The sequence below is a fragment of the Strigops habroptila genome, chromosome 8 (genome assembly GCF_004027225.2).
Source record: "Strigops habroptila isolate Jane chromosome 8, bStrHab1.2.pri, whole genome shotgun sequence".
Classification (NCBI taxonomy): domain Eukaryota; kingdom Metazoa; phylum Chordata; class Aves; order Psittaciformes; family Psittacidae; genus Strigops; species Strigops habroptila.
Window position 1 is genome coordinate 32,882,204 of NC_044284.2, and position 24,681 is coordinate 32,906,884.

Below are 24,681 nucleotides of genomic sequence, written 5' to 3' on the forward strand. Positions count from 1 at the left end.
GAGTTGAACCCAGCATACCCTAGATTTTGCTGCTTCAAGGGTCCAGTTCAGAATGTCCTTTCTGTTCGGAAAGTCATTTACGTTGCATAAGCATATGCTCCTCTGGAGCCCTCAAGTAATGAAAGAGGAAAAGAGCACACTGTCAAAAAATGTGCAAACATAAGTATCAGGCTCAGCTTGTCGCCACCTTTTTACAGCCAGAGTTGAAAGCCAGTCCATGGTTCAGCCTGGGGCTGCCGCAGAGCTTGTGATGTCTACTCGAGGGGAAAGTGCAGCAGAAACAGAGCCCTTCCCATACCTTCTGGTTCCCATCCATCAGATGCCGAGCACTCCCAACCCCTCCTGAAGCCAACACAACTCAGAGGAAGAACTCAGCTGCCTTTCAGTAATAGATGAAAATACACTGACCCCCCTCCAGAGCAACAAATTCTACACTGGACAATACTCCTTTATCCATGTATTAAAACATATTATTCGTGTAATAGCACTCAATGCTAGGCTAAAACAATTTCAGTCATGCCTAGTCCAGCCATACCAAAAGCAGTAGCAATATCAAACACCAAGGCTGTACAATGATAAGAGCAAGATGATTTATTATATACTGAAGAAGAAAAAAAAAAAATAAAAAGAAACCTCCTTCACAGGGATCGATACAATATAAAGAAAATAAGGACGAATATACAAAATCAACCTGACAAGGCGGCTCTAGATGAAACACGTTCAAAGCACTTGCAAATGTCACTGGACAGACGAAGAAGGAAATTAAAGCAAGTCATTTTTCCCCTGCAAAACACAAACTGAAAACCTGATTTTATTTCTTAAAATCCACAGCCCTGCCTTTACCTGTAGATACTTCAGATAAAACACACGATTTTAGTTGTGATACATTTTTTTAAAGGAGAGATTCCCAGAACTTTTGTTTGACCACATTTATTTCAAAGTGGATTTTATTTTCACTTCCAACTTTATGCAGGAGGCAAAGAAGCCAGATGAGCTCAAAACAACAGGAGCTAAGCCATCTCATCCAGAGCAACCTTGTATATATGGTTGTAAAATTTAAACAACACACCACAAACAAAAAAACCCAAAACACATATATGAGAAAAGAACATCAGTATGAAATTCCTGAAGGGTTTCAAGGCTTGTTCCTACTCAACTGAAGTCAATGTACTTTATTTTAGATGGAACAAGACCAAATCCTTATATAACCAAATACACATTCCTCAAAAAGCAAAACCTTAAGAGTGTTGTAACCCAAACATAGAAGTAAAAGACAAATTTTAGCCACGTACCTTGCCTGGCACTAGCCGACATCATATATTTACCTGGGATATTTCATTTACTCCTGACTTGGCCAAGATTCCCACTGGTTACAGTGAATATTACTTAAATAACGTAGCAAAAGGACATCATGCATTAGTAAGCTAAAATATGAACCCGTGCTTACAGCAATAGCTTTCCCTTCTAATGCCCTATAATGAGCATCTAGAAAAGGAAAAGACAAGAAGCTTTACAGAAAAAAATCTGCACTTAGTTACACTGATGACCATCCTAAGCAACTCCACAGAAGTTTTCAGGGTTCCTTTTGATGTACATGAAGAAAGCAGGAAGTCAAAAATAGACCAGTGTTAGGCAAGATTATAACACATTTACTATTAGTGCAGAATGCAAAATAACAGCTAATGCTTAATACAAATGAAATATTATCACTTTCAAACTCCTTGCAAATACATGGATTCCACATAGTTTACTTCCTCACCTTAAAACAAATGCTTAAATGTAGTACAAACTTCATATGTGTCTAAATATATCATCCCAAGTTACCAAAGGAACCATTGGAGGGGAAAAAAAATAAAAAAATAAAAAAAGAAATAGACATTTAAGAGAGTTGCAAGGAAATTCCCAGTTTCTTTGCTATGAAAAGAAACAAAGAAGACCCACTGATTGGATTTGTGTTTTTTCTTCATTTCTTTTAGGTTGGGTTTTGTTGGTTGTTTGTGGAGTTTTTTTGCATCAAGGGAAAGAAAACAATACATATATGGGAGGGAAAACATTTTCACAAATATAATAAATACCAGTTCTGATCCAAAAGCAAAGTGCGATATTGAGTTTTCCATTTAAACAAAAACAACCTACAGAATAATGTCTTAAATATTAACAAATCTATTAGTGGTCAGCACAGTAAAATAAATATGAACACAATGATTTATATTTTGTTTCTAGCAGCAACGGTCATTAACCTACTGGCCATTGTGACAGCTTCACAGAAGTCCTGTTTCTTGGGTTTGGTACTTTGTTTAACATGAAAAAAAGATTCATTGGGGAAAATGGTACTACAGCTGTATGGAATTGTCCCCAGCCCATCTATGTCAAATAGGGTTTGGCCAGGACATGTTTTCAATATGTTTTGAACACTGACTTAGAGGGCAGCTTTGGGTTTCACAAAAAAAAAAAAACCCAAAAAAACCATCAGGATCCCCCCAGTTTCTTCATCTGACTGTTCGGATTGTCCTGAACCCTAAAGGTATTAGTGAGGTGGGGTGTTTTCTCTTTGCACTCAACAATTTTCTATGCTAGAGGGAGAGTAGTAAGGTCACAAACTGTTAAGCAATGCTGAGGAGGGAAAGGAAAGCTTTGGTCACTTGTAGTGAAAGGCTGCAACAGAGCTCTGGGGCAAAGCGAGTCTCAGCTGCTTCTCCCAGCAAGAAATATCTTTCCTCCCATGTAGGAAACCTGTCCTACACTTGTCACTTGAGTCATGCTATCTGCTTTATGCTTGTTATATAAGCCACCACTTTGAAATTCTTGGGATGATGACATTCATTTGTTGCATTCCCTTGAACTAAAGCAGATACAGACCTCTGTTCAGGGTAGACTCAAGCCATTCCTCAAAACCAGATGTGGCTCCATGCAGAGAGGAGGACGTCCTGCAGGACATCGCACCTCATCGCACACCATCCCAAACGCACTAGCACTGCCATGTTGTGGCATGTTTGCACCAGTTGTTACTAGGAGGTTACAGCACAGGGAGCAATCTAAGTTTTGACACCTCTGTCAGTCACTGGAAATGCCAAATGAGGAGCAGATCACTGGGCTGGGAGCAGGGACAGGAACCAAAGCACAGTGGTGAACAGCTGATTTTTGGGACACATGAAAGCAAGCAAAAATGCTTTCTTGGCCCTAGCAACAAGCTAGACAACATTAGTACCTACAGCTCCTCCAGCTCGTATTTCACAGTGGTGTTGTTCTGCTACTAATTGCAGCCTGCGGGAAATGCCACGCTTTAATTTGCAGCAAGAGGGATGTTTAACCATAATGCAGGGATCACTCTGGTGAAGCACAGTGTGATATGGCTCATGCAATTCCCTCTGTCCCTGTACAGTGGTGTCAGACTGGCAAAACAAAAGACAGAACACAAAGAGAAAACCAGAGCCCTTCTTTGACTGCGAAGGATGAGGGGAAAAGGCTGATGAGAGATTTTTGCAAGGGGAATGTTCTGCAAGGCTGCACAGAGAAGGAGCCAGGAGCAGGAAAGCACAGAAGAAACAGACTTACAAGGTATCAAAACTGCTCAATTAGTGCTTTGCACCTTGGGCACTTGTCCTCGTACCTTCTAATGTGTCCCAGTGCACAAACCCTTGGGCTTTGCACTAAGGAGGGGAGGGAATCTCAGTCAAGAAGATGCCCATTGCTATGCCTGTATCTGCAGGGCAAGGATCAGCATGGACTCATGCAGGCGGTTGCTTTTACCCACTATGCAAGAGCTCACTTTGCCTGGATCTAGAAATACTGCGTTAAGGTTGTACCTGATGCTAAGGTTAAGGTCTACCTGACGCTCTCAGGTAGCTAAAGATAATACTCAACCTCTGAGGAGCAGCCAAGTGCAACAAACCTTTCTGAGGTGGACTAGGAAGATGAATAAAAACTATCTGGATTTTTGGTTAGTTTATTCATTTTTCATTCTTTTAAGGCAAGCAGAAAGTCCTCCTGCAATGCAAGAGGCAGGATCAGAATGGCAGAAAAAAAAAAAAAGGTGGTGGTGAGGAGCTACCTTCACCATTACACAGTAGGTAGAATTTCTCTCTGGTAAAATGCTACTGAAACCAATGGAGCTGCATTTAATTCAATGTAATGCCTAAAAAGGAACGAGAGACAAGCCATGATGCTTCATTTACCCTCCCTGTGCACCTGCCACTGAAGTCAATGAAGCTCTACCAGCGTACAGCTATAGCAGCACAGTGGTGAATCAGGTCCAACAGAGGTTACCTACGTCCTGCACTTGCCACTGAAGACGTTTTAGACACATTGTGAACTGGAATCCAAGCACAGCTCCTCGCATCTACCCAAATGATCAGAAAAACAAATGTCAGCTGTACTTCTGTTTCTTACCCCCTTTCTACTTTCGCTAAGGAAAATCAAAGCAGACACACCTTTGGGCTTGTCTATCCTTAAAAAAGTTGCTTAACAAATTTCATTAATACTTCTGCTTGGTCAAAAAGCTGTTACTCAAACAATCATCACCCCTGACATTTACATTCTACCTAACTTTGGATTTTTGATGGCCCCTAAAACAGTGAAGTTCACATCAACGAATGGAATTAAACCCATCCTGAGATCGGAAAAGATAGAGGAGGAAAAATTAATCCAATATTGGCAGCTCTAGTCCAAAAGAGAATTTCAGCTCTCTTCTATAACACCTATTGGGCTTTATCCAGGGAATGACATGGAAGTGGGACACACCAAGATCTGCTCCCCAGGGTCAGGCAGCCCTGTTCCCCAGAGCAATAGAGCTGTGGGCCAGAGACCAACATTTGCAAAGAAATTACAGCTGACAGCTCCTTTCAACGTATTCTCAACCCTACTCAGTCTAAGGCAGAATCAGAGCAGAGCACATATCACCTGAGCAGGTTTGCTTTCCAATTCACTTCATTGAGCCACTGAGATCCCCACATACTCTCTTCAGGGAGATGAGCTACAGCCATGGTGTATTAAGGTGACCAGTCAACAACACTGAGAATCTTTTTTCGTTGTTAACTGGTAGAATAGAGTATTTCTGAATGGGGCTAATCAGCTGATATCCAGTGTCAGCTGTTCGGAATGAAATCTGCATCACAGAGGAAGCGGTAAGAGGCAAGACCCTCCAAGGTCTTGCACAGCTTTTCTACAACGATGTGGAAAGAACCTACTCTGGGCTGCTAATGGGAGCCACAAGCAGCAATTCGTGGGCAAGTACACCACCTAATTCATTCATTCACAGGCCCCATTCCTGCCCCCCTTTTACAAGCTGCCCAGAGATTCAGATTCATTCTGCTTTAGGGAGGCATTCTGGAGCACTGCTCTGTGGTATGCGAAGAGTGGAGTAGGCTTTGCACATGGTCCACCTGTGTGGTAGAACCACAGAAGTTCCCAGCACTTCTGGGCTTTGCATATTCATGCAGAAAGCTGGGGAGTAGACAAAGTCCTCCCCGCCACTCAATACAATGAAGAGCCTTAGATAATTAGCAAACAAACATCAAAAACACTCATGTCCTGCACAGCGTCATCCTGCCAACTATGATAGAAAAAAAATCTAACCATACCATTAAGTTTGCAGGTGTTACATGTACAGCTCGAGAGCATACTCCTACCAAATGGAGCACAAAGCAGGGCATGTGGCAAACAGCAGGCAAGAGACAAGCTGCTCTATTTGCAAACTACTACCAAGGGTGGCGCATCATTGTACATAGCCTAGGTTCTCCATCTCATTCCTATACCGCTGTTCGGACACCTTGCTTTTATGCTGTTTGCTTTCTAAGTGCTGTCTGAACTCCATCTCCTCGCTGGCCCCGGCATTGCACATGGAGCAGTAGAACTGGCCACTGGGGGTGACGCACATGGCCAGATCCCGAGGAATCCTCTGGCGTGAGCGGGGATTGAAGTAGGGACCTGAGGAGTCAACAGAAAAGTCTGTTTTATCTATAAGAAAAAAAAGCTTGAGGCAGCTCAGTGACACCTTCTAAGCCCAACAAATTATTAAAAAGCAGTCAAAGATTAGCTTCCTCAACTGAGTCTGAACCTTATTTTCCTATGACTTTTCCACTGAGATCCAGATTTACAGGGATGTAGGACACCAGGGAGCAGTACTTGCTGGTATTTTCTAAAGCAGTAGAGTGGGCTTAGTGCCCCAGTCTTATTAAGAATCAATAGGAGTTTGAAAATTAGAAATCATTAAAGTGATGAATCAGTTCTTTATTTCTTAACCTTCCCATTCCAGAATTAGAACAACCTTTTGATTAGAATAAATTGCCTCAGTTTGAAGTTATCACAAAATAATATTTAATAGAACTTTAAAAGATTTATCTTTTCCATATGACAGTGGTTAGAATGACACAATTAAACCAGGCTTCACAAGGAATCAGGATTTCAACTAATATGTGCTCACAACTTAAAATAAAAAAGATGCTGGGCTGGTCACTATAAAACACACTTTAAATCATAGCAAAGAGGCAAAGTTAGTATCTAATACCTGAGGAAGGACTCTACTCTAGGAACAGATGGTCCTGGAGGGAGGCTAACATGCTTTCTCATTCTGGTCATGGGAGTGCAAGTACAGGTTGATGTGCTACAGCAGGAGTTAAAGCACCTGGCCACTCGCCAAGAAAATAAAGCAGGAAAATTGTTACCACTTAGAGCAGCCTTAGAGATAGGCAGATGGCAAATTAAGTTACAGGCTGAGAAACTGAACCAATGAGCAGGCTGACAAAACAAAACAACTTCGGCAGCTGGAAAAACACATGCAGACATGAAGGATCAGCAGAGCTAGGACCAGCTCCTTTCACAACCTGTCTTTGCTAAAACAGACCTCAGCAAAGAAGAAAAACAAGTCTGCTTATTATTCATTATTATTCCAACTATAGAACAGATGCAACTCTCAGTTACCTGTGTTGTTTTGAACTGTATACATATTCCTTCTGTTCTGCATCATTTTATATTCATTCCCTTCTTTCCTTGCCCTTCGTTTGCCTAGTTCTGATGCATCCCTGAAGATTAAACAAATGAAGAGCTGCAATTCAAAGTTTTCTGAGAAGAAAAAATGCCAGAGACACTGCCACATGCTTTCACAGCCTGAGCGTGCAGTTGAACAATACCTACGAGAATGAGTTATTCTGTGCTTCTGCAAGACGCAGCCGTTTGGCATGATTTTTCCCTTGGTAGTGAGCTTGTGCCACAGCTGGAGAACTAAACGAGGCATCACAAAGCTTGCAGTAATCATTCTCTGTGGCCAAGATCACTCGGCCACCTGGTTTACTGGATCCCATCTAGCAGCAAAGGGAAAGACAGCATGTGAAACACAAGAAGGTTAAATCGTTGAAATATCTGAATCACTGGGACTGAGACCAGTATCATCATCAGGCAGCAAGAGAGCTGGAATTAGAGCATATGGATTAGGGCACTCTCAAGTACTCCCCAAAGTGTTCTTACAAGAACTTTATTTTCCATGCCTCAGCCTCCAGGAGGATCTGCAAAATCGAGATCTAGGCAAATCCCCAGCCTCATGTGGAGAGGAAAGCACTCTGAACAAACGCCCTGTACCTCTGCCATAGCTACAGAGGCTTGTTTACTCCACAACAGTCATTTATCTCCTCTACTCCTGATTGCTGGGAACTGAGGAACAGTAACTTTCACACTAGGGAAGACCCACTGAAATGTAAAGGTGCTCCTCTCTCCTATTTACAGTGTACCTAATCTCTGCACAGCATTCTGTCTCCACACAGCTCCCTGACCACATGAAGAGATTAAAAAAACCTCAACAAAACAATAGCAGACACGCCAAACCTCTGATCCTTACCCTTCAAGTAGGAGGGCACCTGGATCAAGACTTCAGAGGAAGAACCTAGCCTCACATGGGTAGCTCCTGCCATATGAAGGATACCTTGCCTGTCTAGTCAGACCACACACTGATTGGGGCAGTAACCATGTCTCCTCAATGTGTATCATCCAGAAAAAAGTACTTTGTAAACAGTGCAGCAGCAGTGATTCATACAGCCATGTCACTGCAGCATTTGCCAAGTCGAGTTTCTTTCGCATCTCCTTTGATATTGTTCAAGCTTATAGGTACAAACACACAATTCTGACTTCAATGTTACATGAATCCTCATGTAGTCCCAGAGCAGTCCTTTTATTGCCATGGACCATTTCCTTCATCAAAACCAACATCAGATACCCTGGCAGGTACAGAACCCATGTCCCACTACTAGGTCTGGACCTCATGTCATCCCAATTCAGTTCTGTGAGTTCTGAATGGTTAGGGTTGGAAAGGACCTTAAGATCATCTAGTTCCAACCCCCCTGCCACTGGCAGGGACACCTCACACTAGACCACGTCCATTTACACGGAACCAATTCTCCCTCTGGCAGCTCCAACAACATGTTTAACTACCTGCCACCTATGGCAGATGTTCTTTGCTTTTCTACAGACAAAAGTGGCTTATGCTTTGGGAAATGACAGGCACCGCTTTGATCTCTGCAGCCCAACTTCTAGAAGAAGAAAGCAAAAATCATCTCTTTTGCCTCTAATGTGCCCAAGATAGAATTAATCTGGATCACTAAGAGAACAATCCATTTACCCTACACACAGGAATGATCTCCTCAAAAAGAATAACATAAGAGGAATTAGCCAACAGCCCTGTGCAATGGGTGTAGGAGCACCTAAGCACTTTTTCCATGCAGGCTTCCCTCACACAACGGAGGGATGATTGTGCAGAGCAGACGCCACACCCTCCTGCCCAAACCCAGCTCCAACAATGCTGTTTTATACCTGCCCTTAACCATACTCAGCAGCACATCAGACTTACCTAGGAATCAAAGTATTTGCCATGCAGAAATAGAATATTTCAAGTCCAATTTATGCTGAAACGGCAGATCAATACCTGCATCTTCAAAGGAAAGCAAACAGCTCACAATAGCATGTTTCCACCCTCCTCTGCCATCAACACATCCCAAATCCTGCGCCAATCCTCAGAACATGAGATCTAGTTATCCTTATTGGGGGTTAGGCGACAAGTAAGCAGCATGATCTCAATCACCTTCCCATGCCTTACCTGAGTTGGAAGGGAGACAACCTGAGGTGGGGCAGGCTCAACCAAATTACTCATTCTGGCAGATGCTGGACAGCTATTGGCAGCATAGTAATTTCGGAGTTTCTTACTGTGGTTTTTACCCTGGAATGAGAACCCAGATTAATCACTGTTCTAACAATAGCATCTTACACTGAAATAAAAAGGATCCAAAGACCGAAATGAGAAAATGGCCATGAAGATGGCAACTCTGGTAAGCAGCTATCACTCAGAAAATAACAGCTCTGAATTTGAGAGATGCTGGCATCCCCCCCTTCCTCCCAAATGCTAATCACTTAGCATCATTTGGCCTTGTTTTCAACTAATTTCCCCAAATCAGTAAGGTTACAATTAGTTCATAATCTGTTTCCGTTTCACATAAACCCGGTATTTTGCATTTTAAACACGAAACATTGCTTTGCATAGTTTTAGCCTGAACACACACAATTCTTCATGACATTGCAGCTATGAGTTAAAACATGAGACTGCATGTAAGAAAACCTATTTCATATTTTATTTTCTCTTGGAAAACATACACTATAGTTCTTTTTGGTGTCCTGACAGAGCTCCATGAGACTATGTATATGCATTGTGGATATATAGTAAGGCATATGCATAAATGGAAGTTATGTACTATAAATGCACTTCTGTCCCCCCTCATGGCAGACATATTGCAGAAATCAGTGTAACACTAACTCATCCTACCCCTTCACTAGCAGGATACCACTTTTTCAGAGCCAACAGCAAATCTGAGATCCAGGTCTGGTGTCCTAAGGATATGGACAATCACTCTTTTGGATTCACTGAAAGTCACTATCTCTGTATCTCACATAAACATAGCACTAGGCAGAAAGGGTACTAGTAAAAAGGGGTAATGTAAGACAATGACATATTCGATCTCTCAGCAAAGTATATGCAAATAGTCCCCAACCTATTTCAGACAAATCAACCAGATCAGCTTGAACAAAATTTATTTGATCTGAGCTGACCCAGCTGATGAGAGTGTTTGCATAAATGGCCCCACGAGCTCAGTGGTGTGTGTAACCTCAGCAAGCAGACAGTAATAAGCACATGGCAGCAGCCCCTCTTCCTAGTGGATCCAGCAGAAAACATCTGTCCAGGCCCTACAAAATCATGTCTGTGGAATGAGAAGTTCTAGTTTATTGGAAGAGTGCAGAGGTGAAAAATTAGTAGCGTAAAACAAAGGAAAAATCAGCATCTGCTTTTTCCCCCACGCCATCTTGGTACTACTTCTCTGTCTCTGTGGACAAAGTTTTTGCAAAGCTTTTGAAAAATGCTCCAGTGATGACACCTTAAATAAAACCACTGCAGCACATCTGGACGACCGGCAAATTCAAACAGGGTATGTCTACAGAACAGCCTCAGTCCATTAAATGGTGCAGAGGTAGCTCTAGGTGAGCTAACTCACATGCTGCTGCTGGTGTGCAGTCACCTTAACACAGCACTCAAAACCCGCTTGAGAAGCTGGGTTAGTCCTTGTGCATTAGCCCATGCTTAGCTCTGTGCTACCACAGCAATGCTACTGGCCGTGAATGTGGTGGCACAGGTATGTGTACACAAGCTGCAGATGCAGCAGCCCTGAAAGCCTCCTGCTACTCCTCTTACCTGGTAATGAGCCTGGGCTTGTTGTGCCGAATTCAGAGTGACATTGCAAAGCTTACAGCACAGAGGCTTACATAGTTCCTCCAGCATAGGGTCCTGCTCCACCACCTTTGCAAGCTCTTCTTCTTGCGTGTGATGAAAGGAAGGCCCCAGTCCAAGAGATTTTGGTGGGGACAGTGGTGAGGTGGCTCTTGGCCTTGTAGCCACTGACATAGGAAGAGATGAAGGCTTCTCAGAATGAGGAAGAAGTCCTGCTCGCTGTAGAAGAATCATTGGCCAGGAAGACTGTGGGCATGCTACTTCTGAAGGATGAGGAGTCGTCTTCAGATCTAGACCAGAGACACACAAATGCTGAAATAAGCAGCGCTAATAAGAAGATTGACCATCCAGGGGACAAATTCTGTAACTTCATTGCTGCTACCTTATGACTTTTCACAATGTCAAACAGGATAAAGTCAGTTTATAACACTTGATCCCACAGATGAGCAGGGGCAGATTAAAAGATACATGTGTAAGAAGTGGACTGAAGTCCAAAATGCAGTTGTTAGTACCCCATGGCATCCTCCTGGGGTACTAACCATCCACAGTACTTGACTAACAGCATGCACATCTCACTGCTCCATGGCCATAAGATGTGACATACAACCTGCACAGCACATAAAGCTGTGTTAATGGGAATGAGAGGCGTACAGCTGTTAGCCACATCTTCTTTTGGCAGCCCAAGGTCAAACTCACACTCCAAAACTTAAACAAGTATTACAAGTACTTGCCAACCATGTACTCATGTACAAAGATTTACAAGTATAAGCCAATGATGACTTAAAATGAAAACGAACCCAAATATTTCAGAACAGATTTATTATATATAGGTATATATAAAATGCATACACACACACATGCATCCCTCAATTACTCACAAAGACCTTCCTGAGGAAAGATATTCTACAGTTAATTTTCTCGAGTAAGTCAACAAAAGTGGAAGAGTGGGAATCAACTTCAGCAAACCTTGTTGTTCACAGTCAAGTCCCAAGGGCTCTTTGACATGGTCTTGTTGAATGACCCTGAGCTATTTCTCATGTTTCCTTTGCTAACTACAACCAATGTAACATTGAAAACCACATCTTCTGCAAAATGGACAGCTTATCCCATATTAGCCTTTATTCAATTATTTCTCAGTTAATTCAAGTTCTTAGAACTAACCCTACATTTCCAATAAGGAGTTCTGAGAGGCTTATTTAATTAAAAAGTCTATAAACTGCATCTAAAGCCCCAATGAACATTCCTAGAATAATGCAGAGCAGTGATATTATGAATCAAGGCACAGCTACTTTTGTTAATGTGTTATTAGCTTCTTATCATAACAAATCATGTTCATTGCTACACTCGGATCAAGAGAAGCACTATCTTGGCCTTTGCAGATCACTTCCAGCTAGGGCTGCATTGGTAGCAACCATGTTTATGCTATGGGCTTTGTTCATTTGTTTAAGAAAATAGTGAGCCACATCTACATTTTAAAATAACACTTCTGGAAAATTAGGGGAAGGTAAACAACATGCCACCTAGGAACTTTGTTCCTGAGTCACTTTTGAAAATAGAGGTCAACTTCAAACACATTTAGGAACCTGGAGAAGCAGATAGCATTTATCTGAGATAACTTCTGGGGTTTTCAATCTGCTGAAATTAGGAGGAGATAAATACCTTGCTATATTCAAGCTATGGAAAATCCTAGCTGATGTCTGCATTCTTAGGTATTATAATACTTTTGAAAATCTGGACAGAAACTTTAGTATTAGGAAAAATAAAAAATAATTAAAAAAAAGAAAAAATCAGCGGGACTAAAGTGCTCGAGTGACAAAAGCATTTCTGAAATGTTCACCTCTAAAAATGGACTTCCAAATATTACAAGATTGGAGGCAGTTATTACTAGAAACTAAAGGCAAGGAGAAAAAAATAAAGGGAAAAAAGAAACAAACAAAACAAGTCAGCATGCATTGCCTTGAGGACAGGCTTTTAAGACAGCGATAGAGCCACCAGGAGTTTTCACATTTTTGAGCAGCCCTTCTCTACCAAAGCTCTGTGAAATTCCAGGAGAACTGTATCTAATGTGATGTCACCATAAAGACAAAATCAAAACCTCTATCATGAAAACTAACCAAAACAAGATAAAATGGAATCCACCACAAAGGAGGAAGGGGACACACAGGAATGGAGTGGTGCAAATCATCCACCAGCACTCTAAATTCTGTAGCGTGACCTAACTTTTCTCCAACTTTCAGCATATGTGTTCCTGTTCAAACAGAACTATGGAAGAAGATTTTTCTGTCTTTAGTCTCCTCAATTAGTACTCTGTAGATAGTCTAATTCATCTCAGTGGAGCTACAGATGGAATATGTTCATGCTCATGACGGTTAAATATATTGTAATGCAGGCCTATCGTGGTAGTTTAGATGAACTATGCATGCAGGTAAGCATGCCATCCAATTTCAGAGTTTTATTACACCAGCACGTTGGGCTTCCTACCTTAAAATGGGAGTAAATTATAGCTAAATACTTCACAGAGCGATATAAAGAGATCTGCAGTAAATGGCAATTGGGATCCATCTGCTTAATTTTGCATGAGTGTTTGTTGCACTTAGTCTTCCATATGCAACTGTCACTGATGCGATCTGCCATACACAAGAGAGGATACAGTGCTTAGAGGATCTGCACACACAGGGGAAAAGGTATAATGTAATATGCTTAGAAAATCTTTAATTGTAAAGTCATTTACTGATTCTTAGGGTAAGCAATAATCTGAAGGTAAAATTAAGGCTGCATGGGCAATTTTAAAATTAGAACTTCTTGACTTGGCACAGGCAACTCTGATTTACTTCTAACAGTGACCTTTCACCACTGAAATTGCTCAAATTATGTTGATTTCTTTCTTACAGATACTATCTAAGAGGGGTAAGAAAAAAAAAAAAAAAAGAATTACTCCAATTCAGCTTATTTATATGTCCTTTTAACCTTCCACTGCTGGTGGTCAGATACCCTGTCCCGGAGAAGGTAGCAGGACGTTTTTCACTCCTCCTTTCCTTTCACATGAGAAGCTGCTAAGTCTTCACGCTGCAAAACAGCACAGGAATGAGGAACCTCTGCCACCAAGGACTCATAATGGTACAGCCTGAGGCAGGGTAAGGACTTGCAGCTCTCCAGGGTGAGCCGAGGAGACATTCTGCTCAGGACAGCATCCTTCAGATCTCAGCCATGCCTTCTCCTACAAGCTGTACAGGCAAGAATACACTTCCACTCTGTGCCAGTTGCCCTCAGGCGGATGCAAGGGAGACAGGGGCGCAGCCCTCCACATTACATTGAGGTTGGGGCATCCCAAGGGCAGCACTGAAGGAGAAGACCCAGCCTCCATGCCCCAAGTACCACAGCCTGGTACTTGTACCCAGGCACTGCTGGTGGCACAGATAACAGGGAACCACCTCCACAGCTGTCAACACACATTTCTGCAAAAGGAACTGGAATGGCCTCAGCTCACCATTTGATGGGGAAGGCACATACACACAACATGACCATCCTTGGCCATAAGTTTAAACCACAGTGAGACATCTATATGCCATATGTTCCCACCTGAATTAGTTTTTAAACAGAGTTGAGGCAACTAATAAAAGCAATAGAAATCTGTACAAACGATGAACAAGTTGTAGATTTTGTGGTGGGTTTTTTTCAAGGCAGGAAGTATTTCTTCTCAAGTTCCGTTGTATCTCAAAACAATGATATCACTTAACCCAACTTTGCTAGAAAGTTTCCCTTTGGCCATACACTAGGCCTACAGAACTTGATGATGAATGGCAAGGTCATTTTATAATGCTGCAGGGATCGAAAACAGCACACAAAACAAACACACATCATACACAATTCTGCATCAAGGTACAAGCCCACTAACCCTCTACTGATGAGGACACACATTTAGTAATCCAGAAACAAGAGGGCATTTAGCAGCTCTTACATCAACATGGCATCAGAAACCACAGTGTAAATCCTGACATCCTAGGCAGACACTTCATAGAGTCATAGAGTGGTTTGGGTTGGAAGGGACCTTAAAGATCATCTAGTTCCAGCTCCCCTGCCATGGGCAGGGACACCTTCCACTAGACCAGGCTGTTCACAGCCCTGTCCAGCCTGGCCTTGGACACTGCCAGGGATGGGGCAGCCACAGCTTCTTGAGGCAGCCTATTCCTGTGTTTCTCCACCCTCAAAATAAAGAGCTTCTTCCTCATGTCTGATCAAAATCTTCCCGCTGTCAGTCTAAAGCCATCCCCCCTTGTCCTATTCCCACATGCCCTTGTAAGAAGCCCCTCTCCAGCTTTCTTATAGCCCCTTTAGGCACCGAAAGGCTGCTTGAAGGTCTCCCCAGGCACCTTATTTCTGTAAAGCTGCATGCCTTTAAGAATTGACGATGGGGTCTAAGAAAGAAAAAAAAAAAAAAGCCCTGGTATGTACTACCTTGTAATAACTGCAACCTAAGCAAGTATTCAGCGTACCAACACACAATTTTGGAAACGCAGAAATGAAACCAGCGCAGAGGAGAGGCAGATGCAGACACCCGCACCGCCGAAGCGGCGCAAGCACTCCCGAGCACGGCAGGAATACTGCGAGCCCCCGCAATGCCGTACCGACCCCAACCCCGCTAAAACGCCGGTGCCCGGCGCCGAGGCCAGGCCGTGTGCCCGCCGCCGAGGCCAGGCCGTGTGCCCGCCGCGCACACCCCGGCCCCCCGCGAGCCCCGCCGCACCTACCGCCGGGCGGGGGCTAAGGGCGACGGCCCCAGCCCCCCGCGGCGCCGCTGCCCCCGCGGCTCCACACAGCGCCCGAGGCCGCAGAAGGAGCCGGGGCCGGCGGCGCGGCCGGGACCAGCTGCAGGAAGTGACGGCAGCGCGGCAGGGAGGGTCCTGCGGCGGTACGGAGCGTCGTGCCCACCCACCAGCGCTGCCGGCGGGGGTTGGTTCCGCCGTGGCTCGGCAGTGCCGCGGCGTGGGGGGGGTGTGTGTCTCCCGTGGGATGGGTGGCTGTCCCGCAGCCCTTGCACCGGGGACTTTAGGTGGTGTATGACCCTGTCGTGCTGTGGCCGCTGTTTTCCCCTCCCGTCCCAGCTAGCTGCTGGCACTTCGCCTCTGACTTCTTGTGAAGGGAGCTCACAGAACCGCACAGTTGAAACACGGTATTTGGCATCACGGGTTAACACGTAGTGTAAAAGTTGTTCCAAATACTGAACTGTTCGGTCAAATCATAGACTCATAGAAGGGACCTTAAAGCTCATCTAGTTCCAATCCCCCTGCCATGGGCAGGGACACCTCCCACTAGACCAGGTTGCTCAAAGCCCCGTCCAACCTGGCCTTGAACACTGCCAGGGATGGGGCAGCCACAGCTTCTCTGAGAATCCTGTGCCAGTGCCTCACCACTCTCACAGTGAACAATTTCTTTTAATACCTTACCTAGATCTACCCTCTTTGAGCTTGAAGCCATTACCCTTCTCCTATCCCTACACGCCCCTGCCAAAAGCCCCTCCAGCTTTTTTGTAGGCCCTTTTAGGCACTAGAAGGCTGCTGTAAGCTCTCCCTAGAGCCTTCTCCAGGCTGAATAAAACACATCCTGAGCTGAGATTTTGCATAAGGTAATTTTTTCTTTCTTAAAGGGTTTTTTTTTTTTTCCCTCTAGCACCTTTTGTTTCTGACAGCAGAAATCGCCATTAACCTTCATTTGCATATATAAACATCTTCAGCTTATTCCCGCTATGCGTGGCCAGAGTAAGTTAATTTCCCTTCAGCCACCGAGGGCGGCAGCGTTGTCCTCGCCCTCCCGGCTGGGCGGCCCTGCCTCAAAGCACACAGCATCTACTGATTTTCCCTCATTGCACTGGAACAGGAAAGCACCAAGAGGTCTCTGCAAGCTGAAACCATCACCAAGACTTGCGGTAGCAATCAGACAACCCACCTGGGAACCCATTAGATAGCTACACGCACTAATTTTTGTGAGAGCTTAGAAAAGTGCCCATTTATCGGTTATATCACTACAGGTGGGAATCACAAACCGCGGCAGTCTCCAGCAGGAGCAGCAAACGGGCGTTTCATAGACTGTGTGTTAACGGGAGACACCGCTGCCGCACGCTCGCTGTCACCGGCGAGGCTGGTGCTCCACCACCAGAGTCAGCTGCAGCAGCTCGGCCTGGCCACGGCGGCGAGTCGGGTCTGTGCTGGCGCCGGGCAGCGCTTCAAGGAGAAGAATTCTGTTGCGGGGATAAATATCCCTTGGAAACCAGGGTGTCTGGCCGAGATGCCTCACTCGTCAACCACCCGGGCCATCCCTGCCACTGCCTCAACTCCATCCCCACTTGTAGCGCCTTGTTGGCTCCCCCCGAGCAGAGCCGAGCCGTCTCCACACCCCGAACCTCCAACCAGCACGGGCAGACGCTTTAAACGCCGCCTCCCTCTGCTTTCGCACCTGCGAGGGTACTCGCTTGGCGGCCGCTCTCCATCAACGGGACACCGGAGCCGCTTACAGTGACTGCATCCAGGTAGCGGCTCAGGTTTTGAGGAAAAACGGGCATTGATGGCGATACCCTGGGGTTGCTGGGATCCCCTGGGTGCACCAGACTCGGTCAAACCTGTCCTTGTCCTTCTCTGTGGTGCAGCGTAACCGCCATGAGGCGCTTCAAATCAGCTCGCGACAGTAAGCGGGACAGGCGCCAGCTCGGGCTAGGGCGAGCCCGCTGTTCTGAACGCTGGCTTCCAGCCAGGCCACCTCCGGGGCGCCGGTGCTGTGACCGTTCGGCACGGGCAGCTGCTGCCGGCGGCTGCGCAGGCCCGGCCGCCCCGCTAGGTGGCGCAGCAGGACCCCGCGGCGGCCGCTCCGGTTGCGCGGCCCCAGCGGACCGGGCGGCGCCCCGGGGCGGGAGGCGGGGCACAGCGCGGTGACGTGACGTCACGGCGCGACCCCAACTCCGACCCCTCCTCAGCTGCGCACGCGCGTCACCCGCCACCTCCCCCCCCCCTCCGCGCGCCGCGGTTGCACTTCCGGCGGGCGGTGCCATCCCCATCCGGGGTTAGGGCCCCGCTCCCTTCCTGTTATTGCCCGTGCGGGAGGCGGCTCTGTGGAAGCGGTGCGGCTGTTGGGGCTGCTTCCCTCCGTGCTTGGGGGCATGGTCGCCTGCTGAGGCGGTGCGGTGGCGGCTTCAGCGCGGCTTAGGCGTTGTGAGTGCTGCGGGGTGCTGCCCGGCCCAGCCCTGCCCGCTGGGGCGGCGGCTGCGGGCCGGCTCGGAGGCGGGGAGGCCGTGCCTGTGAGGTGAGTGAGGCGATGGTCGGGGCCGCGGCCGCCTGGCTTTCCCACGGCGCGGCAGTGCTCTGTGGGGCGTCCCGGGCGGCGGACGGGGCTGCTCGGCACTCCGGCTGGGCGGCGGCGGAGGGGAGCGCCGCTTTCCATTGCTTTTGGGGCGTCCCGCTCGTCTTCGGCGGCTGGAGAGGCAAGCGCGACCCTCAGGTGGCTGGGGCGGGCGGTGGGGCTTCCCTCAGCTGGCACTCCTGCGTCACATCCCGATTTATGGGTCTTCTCTCGTGGAGTCATAACTTGGGAGAGAAAAAACTAGTGGCTTGTCGCTCTCGAGTGCGGCTCCCTCCACTTCTGAAATGTAGCTATTTTCTATAAATATGTTTCAACAGATCTTGTGGTGGAGTGTATTTAGGGTCGCGGTTCGGCTAGTTAGTGGCAGTGGGAGGAGAGTCTATTCCCACTGTGTGTGTGTGTTCCCAGCTGCAGCCGACTTACTGTAGAAGTGTCCCATCTCTGCTGCCTGTAAAAACGTTTTTCTTATTTAACACTATGCAGAGATCTGTCCTTGTTGATAAGTATGAAACTGCTGTTTCTTACTAGTACATGTGTATTTTCTAGTAGACTACTTGCAAAACTTTGACCAAGCCAATAAAAACTGCATGTTTGTTTTTCTTTGGGGGTTTTGTTGCTGGTTTTGGTATTCCTGAAGTTATTAAGGTATCAGACCTATTGCTTTTGCTGTTGTTACTTACATGTTTCTCTATGTTTTTTTTTCTCTCTAATTCTTATTGACTTTAAACATATGATTGAACAGAAGTTATTTTAAAAACAGTGCATATTCAGAGCAAGCACAAGGAAAGTGTATGTTTAAAAGTGTCAGTACGGACTGTAAAGCTTTGCTTGAGTCATGATCATTGTGCAGCAAACTTGTAAAGGAGTGGAAAACTGGAGTCTGAATCTGGATTTTGTAGTACTTAATAGAAGAAATCTGGACTCTGTTCTGTTTGTTACTTGTACCCTCGCATCCATCCTTAGACCTATAGCAGGCTTTGAAATTCATCGCATTGGATAAAACTTAGAACTTTCCCATCATGATTTGAATCATTCCTTGATTTATTCTTCCTCACAATTAATTTATAGAGATGTTCTCATACTTGTTGCTTCAGTCGTTCCCATGCTGCAATTCTATAATGCAGTGTAATAATCAAAGTCCACCTCTTGTTGTACATAAGTGTTGTTAGTGCCTAGTAATATTTCAGTACTCAGGATGATGGACTTTAATGGTTTGTCTGCTGTGGGAAACTGACTGGATAAGCTGTCCTGAAATAAATCTCCATGTGAACCTAAAGTTTCACAGCAAGTAACTTTATTCTCAAAAAATAACATTGGCAAACTTTTCCATAGTGATTAGTTATTTGGAAGCATATTTTAGCCAATGTCGTCATGTAGGCAAACCACGCATCAGCCAAGCTCATAGTGTTTACAGAGGAATTTATGAAACCACACAATTCCTTATGTGATCGATGAAATATTCTGCTTTTTCATTCAGACAATAAATACAGCCATTTCAGAGCTGCAGTCGAAATTCTGTTGGAGCAGACACCCTGCATTTCGTATGTGTTAACTTGATGCCCTTCTTGGCAATCTGGAGACAGTTTTGTGTTATTTTCCAAAGCATGCTAAGCCTAGCCTATGAGTCCGTACCAAGATGTTTCAGTTGTTCAGCTGCTTCAAATTTTTATTCTGTATGTATGGCAAATTTGCTTTGCTGCTTGTTGCACCTTACTTGTATGAATAATGACACTGTTGTGTGTTGTGTTTTTTCTGGACTATTCTTTGGGAAAGGTGGTGTAGCTGAGCTGTTTACAAAGCAATTGTGCTTTATTGGAAGTCATAAAGTAGTTCAATACTTAGTTAACTGTTTCTGTGACCATCAGGTCATTCCTGCTTTCTGGAAGCAAATGAGGGATACTTCTTATTGGCTGAATAGCTTTTTAAAAGTTTCTTCAGAATAGGAATTACAACAACAAGCTGAGGGTTCACAGTTTATCATCATGCTGTCTCACAAGACCAAGTATATCATAAGAGGTTTCCAGTTACTGGAAGAAAATCACACCTTTAAAAGATGTTATTGCATAAAGAATGACTTTGCGATCACAGTAGTTCCTCAGATTCAGATGTGAAGTGTGCTTTTTAATGGTTTGGTTATATGTAATACAACTTTGAAAAGTCTTGATTATCGTCGTAGTTTTAACTCTGCGAGAAATTCAAGTTACCTGTGAATGGCTGGACAACAAGCCTAAGGCTGATATTTGGTCTGCAAAAAAATATTTTCTTAAAAATTTTGTACACAGCAGGTCAATCTATAATGTAGGCTCCTAGACTTCTGGTGAGGATTCTCTGGGAAGCAGGAAAACGCAGGTGTCTGACCACCTTGCAGGTATCAGTCACTTCCAAATACAAAATGGTTGCTATTGCTTTTCTTGCCTGTTTTGGGGGAAAGGAAATTGGGATGATGATACATTAATTCCACGTCATGCAAGAAATACCAGCATCTTGTAGATGGTTATCGTACATGGGTTTGCTTTGCCTAGTTGAATACATTAATGAAGATAAACAAAGATTGTAGTTAATAGGAAACTTAAAAAATGTTGTATTTGGGTTAGGGGAGGTTAAGGGGATTTCTAACTTTGATACTAATGAGGAAACTGAATCTTATGATTTACAACTGGAGTGGGAATAATACTGCAAAACTAGGCTTTCCAGTTTAGTCTTAGAATACCATTATAAAGTTTTGTCTTATTACTGTTTTGTGATTACTGAAAAATGTGTGAGATTTGGTGAATCTCCCAGTTGAAGAAAAATGGGCCATATGTGCATTTTCTTGTGTGTGTGATTGAGTTGAAGGGGCAGCATTAGAGAAAGAAGAGTTTGTACTTCGGCTAACTGGAGAAATGGACTTGTGGCTTGGAGTGTAAGCTAAGGTAGAGTTTGTTGTTAGTTTGTTTTGTTTGGGTTTTTTTTTAAGCTTTTTATGCATTGCATTCCATTCTTGTGGGAGCTTTGTCTCATCCTTTTAAACAGCCAGACATCCAGCTGCTCCAAGTGGTGATGCCTGTCTGAAGTTGTAGCTATGGCTAGAAGAGGCCACAAAAATATTTATGCTAAAACTGGATGGAATTTTTCATTTGCTCTTTAAGTTGAATATGTTAAATGAAAGAAAAATAATACTCTGAAGTATTAACTTTTTTTCTCTGCAGCACTGCTATAGTATTAACTTAAAAAAACCCCCACCAAACAAACAAACCAAAACAAAAAAAACCAAACAAAACCCGCACACCAAAATGTCAAACCAACAAAAATATCCCAAACCTTAAGTGTGCCCCCCTGCAACAAACAAACAAAAAAATCCAGCACAAACCCAAGCCCAACTGAGGGATAGAGGGGATTAAACTGTTCTAAAAAAGCTTAAAAAAAAAAAAAAAGGGGGGGGGGGGAGTGGCGTGGTGGTGGGAAATGACTCTTTTATAAATCCTGCAAGGTAACTCGTGGGCAAATGGAAACGCAGCAGGCTGAGTACAGTTTCTGTAATTCCAGGATCTGTCTTCACAGTCAAAGCGGTACTTAATGGCTTTGCAGCTGTTGTGTTTTGGTTTATATAGCATGCATTTACACTTTGATTCCAGAAAAGTGGGGTTTTTAGTTAATTCTGGATGCAGCTTTTGCAAAAGGCAGTTTAAGAAGCTTGTGTATTTCAAATAAGGATTGTGAGGGACAGTGGACATCATCACTTGTTTGAGAGTTCCCTTAAGAGTTCTCTTTTCTTAAGGCCTGTGAAACAGGGAATAAAAACACTTGGTCAGTTACGCCTGCAAAGTACACTTGCTGGGAATGTTTATAGTTTGGGGTTTTTTTTGTTTGTTTTGTTTGGTTTTTTTTTTGTTTTTAAACCAAACCAAACCCAAAGCTGTGCTCACATACCTCCAGAAATGTGAAAACAAAATTCAGAGAAACTAGCTTACCTTTGTGAAATTCAAGGGGAGAGAATGATGGAGTACTGGTGAAGCTTTCATGTCCCTGCCATGTTGCTAACTTAGAGCAATAGAAGTAAATACTACTTCAGTCTAATTTAAGAACATTTGGGTCAAACATAGAACTTAAGGTTCATCGATCTCTCATTTCATGCCCCATTGCTTTTTACCAGTAGAAGGTCAGATATACCTTGATGATTGTGTTTCGTTGTTTGGGTGTTTTGTCTACCCATTAACACACTTCCTTAAATTAACTTATCGTGGATTTTTATGTAGGGAAGATTTGGCAGTTTTGCTTACAGCTTCTGATTGTAGAAATGGTTGTAAATGTAGCTTTTGAGGATTGTGAACTACAAAGCATATTTGCCGAATACAGGAGACTTACTGAATTGACTAAGACTTACTGTAAAGTTCCCTGGAATTTTGAAGCAGCTGAGTCACACTATTGACTGTATATTATGACCCTCTTTGGCAAAGAAACATAGAGAAGGAAAGAAGGAAAACTGGAAGGTTGTCTCCTAGACTGTACATGTCAAACTTATCTGTCATTGAGACTTAACTGTTTTTGTTATTTCTATTATAAGTAGTCAGTGTTTTGCCAATCCTTAGTGTGGCAGTTAATGGTGATGAATGAGTCTTGCCCAGTGTGTTCCAAGACTGTTCCTGAGTTTTAACTCTTGCTGTTAACTTGGGTTATGGTCTTTCCAGAAGCATGGATTTTCGGCTGAGATTGATTTATTGTATCTTAAACTATGAGCTCCTTAGCTGTGGATCCTTGCAGAGAACAGTAAATCTGTTTAGCAAAAAATTACCCCTTGCTGCAACCATATTCCTTCTTTTAGCTATTAGCAGTCACCAAAGAAACAAGTTCTTGAACATCCTCAAAATGCAAGAAGCCTTGAGCATTACTGAAAAGAAAATATTCAGGATTCAGCATTTCATCTGAGACTAATCAACCACAAGAAGAAATACCTGACCATTCTGCAATATCAGTCGACTAGAACAAAATTTTCTGTACCTTGGGACTTTGACATCTGACTTGCTAGAAAGGTGATGAGACTGATCTCTGCAAACATGTAGGCAAACTAAACACTGAACACTTGAAAATACATCCACAAAGCAAGTAAGAATGGGCAGAGTAAAGATTGGTTTACCAAGCAAGTAGAGTGAGGTTGTTTTGTTCTCAAACTCAACAAATATGCTTTGTGTGATGGGTATGTTATGGTACAGTTACTTACTTACATTAAGTTACTCTTCATTAAGGCTGGAAAACACTAACATGACTCTTGACTACAAGCATAGTTTAAAAGGTTAAAGTTAATAGTGCTGACATAAGGAGAAGTTTCTAAATAGAGCTAGCTCCCTTTGGGAAAAGGGAAGTAAAAACTTCCATTCCAAATACTCTAAAATATGCTTGTTGTGGTCATTAAGCTGCTTGGATTTTAAAGCATACCACTTTTTCTTCATTGTTGTCTTAATGTTCCCAGCTCTTAGCAGAATAATTGGCAAATGTTATAGCTGGATTATGAAAGTGGAAGTGATACTATCAAATTGTTTTTCTGCTGTCTGAAAAGTTTATATGGATATTGAACAATGAGTTCCACTTACCAGTTTATAAAGGTAGTCTCTACTGATGGGAGGAAAGCAATTAATGTAGTGTATTTTATTATCTTGCACTTTCATGCTGTTGCCTCTGAAATCTCCTTCAGTTTTGATGTTAAGTGCTGTAGAAGAGCACTTGTCCCAAGCAAAGAGCTAATGTTAAAGGAACATCCGGACATCTTGAATGGTCTTGATTGTGGCGTATAATTGAGGATGTGTCCAAATAGGGTGCCTCTGAGTGCCACTTCAAGTCTAGCAAGCTTGTTACAAAAAAATATTTATAATTAATTATGTTTGTGTTTTGGTGTAAAATAGTAATATGTGAAACTGAAATTGATTATGTAGTTGATAAACATAATCAGTTATGTGAATTTTTAGAAGTGGTTGCTAGCTAAAAGAAAGCACTTAAGGTTTGCCTTCTCAATTAAAATGTTAAAGTTTAACTGGTTTTCTCATGTTTAACTGCTTACCAAGGTTGTGAATAGTAAAATTGTAATAGCTTGTCTTCTTCTTCAACTTGCTCTGAAAGGGAGGATAGAGCCCCGATGTCGTTATCACTGCTTAGCAGCACTCCCTTGATCTTAGATACCTCTGACTTGGAATGTTTTGATGTGTGGGGAAAGATGGCATAACTACTGCCAAGAGATAAAGGATGAAAACGGAAGCCAATGAGCAACAAAACAGCAGAGTTGATATGCAAAGGAAAGGATAGCAAAACCTATTCCTGCCTGTGGAAACTCTTCGTAAATGTGTTGTCAAATTACTTTGCAATCCAGCTCTTCAACTCCTCTTTAATCACCTCTTTTCCAAGCCTTTCATTATACATCAGCAGATAGGATAATATCACAAGTAACTTCAAGGCAATATGAGAAGTAACCATTATTGTAGCTTCTGATCTTTTGCTGTCCTTGTATGTGAGCAGGTTACTTATTTAAACAACAAAAAGGTGATTTGCAATATAGTCACCCTGCCCGAATTGGTGGGTTTTATGGGTTGAAATTAAATCCAAAACACTTA

General features: G+C 43.6%; 2 protein-coding genes and 2 long non-coding RNA genes across 9 annotated transcripts in view; 1 reads left to right on the top strand and 3 right to left on the bottom strand.

The window, feature by feature from the left end:
* Nucleotides 1-571: 571 nt before the first annotated feature.
* On the bottom strand, nucleotides 572-15,727 carry ZMAT3 (zinc finger matrin-type 3). 4 transcript variants are annotated; one of them, XM_030493642.1, is made up of 6 exons: nucleotides 15,505-15,723; nucleotides 10,721-11,046; nucleotides 9,080-9,199; nucleotides 7,132-7,298; nucleotides 6,919-7,019; nucleotides 572-5,925 (listed from the first exon to the last, which is right to left on the bottom strand). In XM_030493642.1, the coding sequence occupies exons 2-6, from the start codon at nucleotides 10,988-10,990 to the stop codon at nucleotides 5,714-5,716; spliced, it is 870 nt and encodes a 289-aa protein (XP_030349502.1). In that variant the 5' UTR covers nucleotides 10,991-11,046; nucleotides 15,505-15,723; the 3' UTR covers nucleotides 572-5,713. The 4 variants fall into 4 exon arrangements, with proteins under 4 accessions (XP_030349502.1, XP_030349501.1, XP_030349504.1 ...); XM_030493641.1 differs by having other exon boundaries at nucleotides 15,508-15,722; XM_030493644.1 differs by lacking the exon at nucleotides 15,505-15,723 and adding an exon at nucleotides 15,250-15,387.
* LOC115611172 lies at nucleotides 2,631-24,674 on the bottom strand. Its single transcript, XR_003992491.1, has 3 exons — nucleotides 23,305-24,674; nucleotides 19,043-19,049; nucleotides 2,631-2,641 (listed from the first exon to the last, which is right to left on the bottom strand). It is a non-coding gene; the product is annotated as an uncharacterized LOC115611172 (long non-coding RNA).
* LOC115611171 lies at nucleotides 16,420-17,742 on the bottom strand. Its single transcript, XR_003992490.1, has 2 exons — nucleotides 17,207-17,742; nucleotides 16,420-16,991 (listed from the first exon to the last, which is right to left on the bottom strand). It is a non-coding gene; the product is annotated as an uncharacterized LOC115611171 (long non-coding RNA).
* Nucleotides 17,794-24,681, top strand: part of PIK3CA (phosphatidylinositol-4,5-bisphosphate 3-kinase catalytic subunit alpha) — a 46,743-nt gene continuing 39,855 nt past the window's right edge. For 2 of the 3 annotated variants that reach the window (XM_030493622.1, XM_030493621.1), the window contains exon 1: nucleotides 17,905-18,046. The gene's annotated coding sequence lies outside the window, so the exon portion shown is untranslated. Of the gene's footprint in view, nucleotides 18,047-24,681 lie in introns of all 3 variants that reach the window. The other variant, XM_030493625.1, reaches the window with a different exon arrangement.

What these genes read in the sequence shown, in the direction of transcription:
- ZMAT3 (XM_030493642.1), bottom strand. Translation starts at nt 10,990, where the DNA reads ATGATTCTTCTACAGCGAGCAGGACTTCTTCCTCATTCTGAGAAGCCT. An exon ending in AAGCCCAGGCTCATTACCAG is followed by an intron (nt 9,200 to 10,720) that starts GTAAGAGGAGTA and finishes TTCTCATTCCAG; the next exon opens with GGTAAAAACCACAGTAAGAA. An exon ending in TACAGTTCAAAACAACACAG is followed by an intron (nt 5,926 to 6,918) that starts GTAACTGAGAGT and finishes TTGACTCCTCAG; the next exon opens with GTCCCTACTTCAATCCCCGC.